This window comes from Canis lupus, chromosome 34 (assembly GCF_011100685.1).
Source record: "Canis lupus familiaris isolate Mischka breed German Shepherd chromosome 34, alternate assembly UU_Cfam_GSD_1.0, whole genome shotgun sequence".
NCBI lineage: Eukaryota > Metazoa > Chordata > Mammalia > Carnivora > Canidae > Canis > Canis lupus.
Genome location: NC_049255.1, coordinates 20267749 through 20273877, shown reverse-complemented (window position 1 = coordinate 20273877; position 6129 = coordinate 20267749). Strand labels below are relative to the sequence as shown.

The 6129-nt window shown below is 52.7% G+C and overlaps 1 protein-coding gene across 1 annotated transcript; it reads left to right on the top strand.

The window, feature by feature from the left end:
* Window positions 1–396: 396 nt before the first annotated feature.
* On the top strand, window positions 397–4193 carry RTP2 (receptor transporter protein 2). The gene is made up of 2 exons (XM_038583283.1): window positions 397–609; window positions 3677–4193. The coding sequence occupies exons 1-2, from the start codon at window positions 446–448 to the stop codon at window positions 4191–4193; spliced, it is 681 nt and encodes a 226-aa protein (XP_038439211.1). The 5' UTR covers window positions 397–445.
* Window positions 4194–6129: the final 1936 nt, after the last annotated feature.

Genomic DNA, 6129 nt, shown 5'->3' with positions numbered 1-6129 from the left:
ACTTTGTTTCTCCTTGGCTCCTTAGGGTGTCATAGTAACCATAGCACACAAAGTGCAAAATGACTAGAAGAGCAGTAGGGTGAAGCAGTAGTTGAAGCAGGAGGGTGGAGACCCCTGAAGGCCTGGGCGGGTGTGATCTGGGCCTGAGCCTCCCTGCCTGCTCTTTCCACTCAGTGTCACTACCCAGCCCTGCCTCCCAAGCCTAGCTCTGGGCCCTAGAACTCTCTCTTGGGACTTCCCTCCTCCCAGGCCTGGCTCTTGGCTTCCTGCCCAGCTGCCATGGTAACAGGTTCCAGGGTGACAAAGGATATTACTGGGTCCTATTTCTTCCTGGTCCTGTTGATGAGGATTTTCAGACCACAGAGACTGAACTGCTCTGCATCCTGGGCTCTTTCTGTGTACTCATTCAGGGTGAATTCAAACTTCCATCCCTGACAGCAAGACCATGTGTACCAGCCTGACCACTTGCGAGTGGAAGAAAGTTTTCTATGAGAAGATGGAGGTGGCAAAGCCAGCTGACAGCTGGGAACTCATCATAGACCCCAACCTCAAGCCCAACGAGCTGGCCCCTGGCTGGAAGCAGTATCTGGAGCAACATGCCTCAGGCAGGTAAGCAGCCCAGGGGGGAGAGGACTACAGGCAGCCTTGGGGACATCTCCCAAGGGGAGTCAAAGATATACCAAGAGCCTGGTCCTGGGGTCAGCTCAAGTTAGGGGGCAGAGAAGGAACTTCCAAGTGGGTCAGAGATATGGGTTCTAATCCCAGCTGTACCACCAACTCCCTGGGTGATCTTTGCAAGTTGTGCTCTGTCTTTGGGTCTTGGTTTTCTACAATAAACAAAGAGCTATAATGTCCCTACAATCTCTGACATTTCAGATGTTTTCACATTTTCATAACCTCATAAGGAATGGTGGGGACTGAGGGGAGGAGGCCATGAGGTCCACTGAGAAAAAATTTAGCTTAGGGTTAGAGCCTGTGGTCTGGTCCTAGGTCTGTTTAGTCAACTCAGTCCCATTTGATCTGAATACAAAAACATTTATTGTCCATCTGCTGTGTTCTGGAAACTGCCTTGGCAGCTAACTAATTCTATGAACTTGTGCAAGTCCTTTCCCTTCCTGGGCCTCAGTTTTCACATCTTGCAAAACCAGGAAGCTGGCCTTAGAAGATCAGTTAAGACCCTTCCGGCTCTATTGTCTACGGTCTGTGACAAAAAGACTTAGCTTTGGGCATGATTTCCCCTTAGGTTCTTAAAGCCCAACATCTTGTACTTTAAAGGAACCTCATGACTTCCATGGTGCAAAGTGTCCTTGAGTGTAAGGGGTCATATCTATATGAAGCCACATGCCTCTCCTTCTAGACTGTGATTTGGGATCAGGACCACAGAATTCCCTGCCCAGCTGCCTCAAACTCATCTTCAGGGCCTGTGCAGGCCTCTTCCTAAGTCTACTGAGTCCCTAGGTCCCCAGGGAGGCCAACAGGTGGCTGTGCTCTAGGGGTGTGGACACGCAGGCCTTGGACACACAGACTGGGTGATTCATGCATATTTGTATGGTGGAGCCAGCTGCTGAGGGTGGCAATAGGAGGCAGGCTGGGGGTGGGGAGCTTATGTTTGTACTCTTGTTCTAGGACGTGTAAATATTAAAGTGAACTTGTATTTGGGACAAAAGACAGAGAGGTAGACCCTGGTTGGTTTATTTCAATTGGGATCAATTCAAGAGACATTGGGCATCTGTTAGGTGCTGGGTCCTGGCTCTGTCTCTGGCTAGCTTTGTATACATGGAGGACTCTCTTTCTCTCTGCTTCTGTTTCATCTCAATAAAATGAAAGGTTAATTAAAAGATCCTTAAGGTCCCCTTGCACTAGGTCTGCTCTTCTGAAATTTAAGATCTGAGGTCTAGCTTGAGGGTGAGGAAAGAACTCTGGATTGGCTTTATTAAAAAGCTGTAGAAGGAGGGGACAGAAAACACAAAGCTTCTGAGCTGGCTGTTGAGAGGAGTTCAAAGCGCTAGGAACTGGGCCCAGGGGTTTAGGGGCTGAGCTCCACAGGCTTGTGGCCGCTCCTTGCCTCAGGTCTCAGCTGGTCCTACTCCTGGCTGGTGACCTGTGACCCCCAGCTGGCTTCAGGCAGGCCTTCAGAATGGCTGCTCTTGTGCTTTTCCTGTGCACAGGGTCACTCTCCCTGTAAGTCATAGGATGCATCAATCCTAGTGCCCCACAACTCTAGTCTTACATGAGTGGGGACCCCCTTCTGACTTAGGACTAATCAGGCTGCTCTCCTGGCCAACCCTGCCTTGCACTGTGCTGGCTACTGTTCTGTGCTAATGTTGCCTGTGGGATCCAGGCCTCAGGGACAGGTTTGGCTTCCTCTCTACCCCACAGCCTGGACTGTGTGTGCTTGCATAAAGTAGGTGCTAGGTGGTGTCTGTTGGACTGAATCGAGTTCCTCATCAGAGATTGTTTAGGCCATGCTACCGGGGACCCAGAGAGAGTCAGCAGTGAGGGCAGACTGGGCCCAGTAGACCCTCGATTGTAAAGCTGTTATAACAGGGTCCTGGAAGAGGTTTCTCTCAGGATGGAAGGAACTGTCCTGAAGGTAATGAGTGCTCCATCACTGAAGGTGTGCAAGCACTGGGTGGGGGCTGAGGGAGTGACCTGGGCTACCTGAGTCTCAGACCACTTCTTTCCACTATCCTTAAGGCTGGGACTCTAGCAGGCTGACTAGTCTAAAGTGCGGCCTGTGTATGTAAGTGTGCATGTATGCATGTATGTGGGGGAGGATGCAGACTAGGAGCCACTTTTCCAGTCTCTATTGTAGGATTGGACTGGGGTCTACGGATGACTTATCAAGGAGTAACAGAGTATTCTTTGTGAAGGTATAAGGACCAAACTCCCCAGTCCTCTCCCTGTTGGCCCATCACCCAACCACCAGTCCATCCGATGGAGTCTTTTTTTTTTTAAATTTAGATTTTATTTATTTATTCATTAGAGACACAGAGAGAGGCAGAGATATGGGGGGGGGGGGCAGAGAAGCAAGCTCCCTACAAGGAGCCTGATGTGAGACTTGATCCCAAGACTCTGGGATCATGACCAGAGCCAAAGGCAGATGCTCAACCACTGAGCCACCCAGGTGCCCTCATCTGATGGATTCTTGACAGTTATTCAATGAATAATTCCTGTTGGTCTGTGCCCAGTAGTTAGAGGCATCTCCTTTTCTCCCCAGGGCAGGCAGGATGTATCAGTGAGACCTGTAGAGGCAGGGGAGGTGTGAGTGAAAAGAGCCTTATGGGACCTCATCACCCTGCATCCACAGATGAAAAATAAGGCCCAGATTGGGGGAGTGAGCCCTGGGAAGCATACAGGTGCATGTTCTGAGTGCACTAGGCTTAGGGGGAGCTGCGGCCCCAGGAAAGTGTGCAGGAGGCAGCCTGGAGAGAGTGCTAGAAGCCAGATGGTTCCAGTGCCAGCCTCCCGAGGACACTGCTCCAGGCCCAGGGGAGCTCACGGGAAGGAGGCAGAGCCTGCGGAGCGCTAAGGAACCCAGGGGACAGCGACCGGGCAGCCTTGACCTCCAGGCACAGGTACACAGGGCCCTTCCTTCCCGGGCTCCTCCTCCAGGGCAGGCTGGCCATCCCCTGCTGAGACGGAGGCCGAGCATCTCCATCCTCCCCTCCCGCAGGTTCCACTGCTCCTGGTGCTGGCACACCTGGCAGTCGGCCCACGTGGTCATCCTCTTCCACATGTACCTGGACCGCGCGCAGCGGGCGGGCTCGGTGCGCATGCGCGTGTTCAAGCAGCTGTGCCACGAGTGCGGCACGGCGCGGCTGGACGAGTCGAGCATGCTGGAGGAGAACATCGAGGGCCTGGTGGACAACCTCATCACCAGCCTGCGCGAGCAGTGCTACGATGAAGACGGCGGCCAGTACCGCATCCACGTGGCCGGCCGCCCCGACGCCGGCCCGCACCGCCCGGAGTTCTGCGAGGCCTGCCAGGAGGGCATCGCGCACTGGAAGCCCAGCGAGAAGCTGCTGGAAGACGAGGCCTCCACCTACGCCATCTCAGGGGCCTCCAGGCCAAGCGCCCAGGACGCTGCGGGCTACAGCTTCCTCTCCCTTCGCTGGTGCCTGGTCTGGGCCTCCGTCTGCCTCCTCCTGGTCTACCTGCAGCTCTCCTTCCGCGGCTCCGCCCTCCTGTAGGGGGGCGCTCCCGGCCTGCGGGGGGGGGGGGGGGGTCGGGGTGATCCCTCTGCAGATCCACCTGTGCTCCGCACGGCTCTGTCTGGGCCTCCGTTGTCCCTCTGCAGAATGGGGGCTTTGCTCCGGGGGATACTTAATGGTCCTTCCATTAAAATTTACAGGGAGGATCTAAGGAGGACGTAGGCTTGGTGGTAGCAGGAAAACCGGGTAGGGGGGGGGGGAGTAGCTTCTCCTCCCCTTTCTCCACCTCCATCGCGACCCTTCCTTTGGCTTCATGTCCATCTCCCACCCCACATCAGGACCCTGGTAGGTCCTGTCGAGCCCTGGCCTCAGCTCAAGGTGGTCTTCAGGTGCTCTGACCTGCCGTGGTTCCCCCGGGAGCGGGCGGTGATCCCACCCTATCCATCAGGACTCACTGCCTCTTGGTTTTCAGTTCCTCTCCTGGAGAGTGTGCTGCCCCCATTCTGAAAGTTTCAGATTTTTACTTCGGTGCTAGAGCTGCACTGTCCAATTTGGTAGTCACTAGCTCTACGTGGCTATTGAAATTTAATGTAATTAAAATAGAATGAAAAATTCGGTCCCTCGGTTGTGCGAGCCACATAGCGAGTGCTCAGTAGCCACGCGTGGCCCGTGGCTACCATGTTGTGCTGCATGGATATAGAACATCATCGTGGAAATTTCCACTGGACAGCGCTAGTCTAGGGGCTGAAATTCGCACTTAAATGGATGCGGACTCATAAAAATAAGAGGGGGACACAGGTTTAAAGCATGAAGCTTTCTGGGGGCAGAGGGAGGTAGGGATGTGCTGTGTTAGAGATACACAAATGAATCTGTAACCTCTGTGTTTCTGGCAGTCAGTTGATTGGAATTTATTTTCTAGGAAGGAGAACCTGTTAAAATTTGCTGCAAGATGATGGCATTTTCTCTCAATCTCTGTTGCTCTCTCTCTCTCTCTCTCTCTCTCTCTCTCTCTCTCTCTCTGTGTGTGTGTGTGTGTGTGTGTGTGTGTATGGGGCTTGGAGAATACATTCCTGTGTTTTAAAGGAATGTGTGAGCTATGACATCACTAATTACACATGATGCAGGGAGATGTTCCTCAGCCTTCCTGAATGAAAGTACCTTTGCACCTGATTCTATGGCCTTTCTTGTTCCTGGGGCCTATTAGACAGATCTATGGATGTGGATCTTTCATGTGACAGTGGGGCTATGTGTCTCCATTGAGGGGAGGTGATGACCAAGGGGAAGCATAAGTAGTAGAGGCAGACAGTACCTGTCTTCCAGCATCTTCTTCTCCCAGTCCATGAGACTACCCCATTAGGGGAAATGCATTTGCTGTGCCCATTCCCTTAGGCATAGCTATGACTTGAGTAGTTTGACTCATGGTTTGGTGTGAGATGACCTTGTGTTTATTATTGTCTGGAATAGGAAACAGAAACCCTCCTACTCACACTCCTAATTGTTCCCTGACATTCACAACTTTCCATAGCCCACCTTTAGAGCATCTATCCCAAGTGGTCCCTGAGAACTGAAGATGGGGTTCGAGGCTGGTGTGTCCAGCTAGCTATGTTTCCAGAAGTGAGCTGATTTGGACACAGTGTCCCACCTTCCACTGCATGTGCAGGCTTCTCCAGCTTTAGCGGGGGTAGGAGGGGGTGGAGAGGGAGGGTTTTGGTGGCTTGTCTGAATTCCTCTCTGAACTTGTAGGAGCAGAAAGCCAGGCAATCTGGAACAATCTACCTCTCTTTGGTTGGGAGTACTAGAGGTATAGGCAGAGCAATAGACAGGAGCATTTGTGGACTGGGGGGCTTGTGAGGTTGTGTTCACCTCTGTTAGCTACAGAAAATGTTCAACTGGACCTGTGCAGTGTGTGCCCCATTGGGTGCTGTAGACAAGTGGTGGCTTCTGGGAAGTTGAACTTCAGGAGCCTGTGACTCAT

Coding starts and splice junctions, on each gene's coding strand:
- RTP2 (XM_038583283.1), top strand. CDS start 446: ATGTGTACCAGCCTGACCACTTGCGAGTGGAAGAAAGTTTTCTATGAG. Junction 610..3,676: donor GAGCAACATGCCTCAGGCAG/GTAAGCAGCCCA, acceptor CCCCTCCCGCAG/GTTCCACTGCTCCTGGTGCT.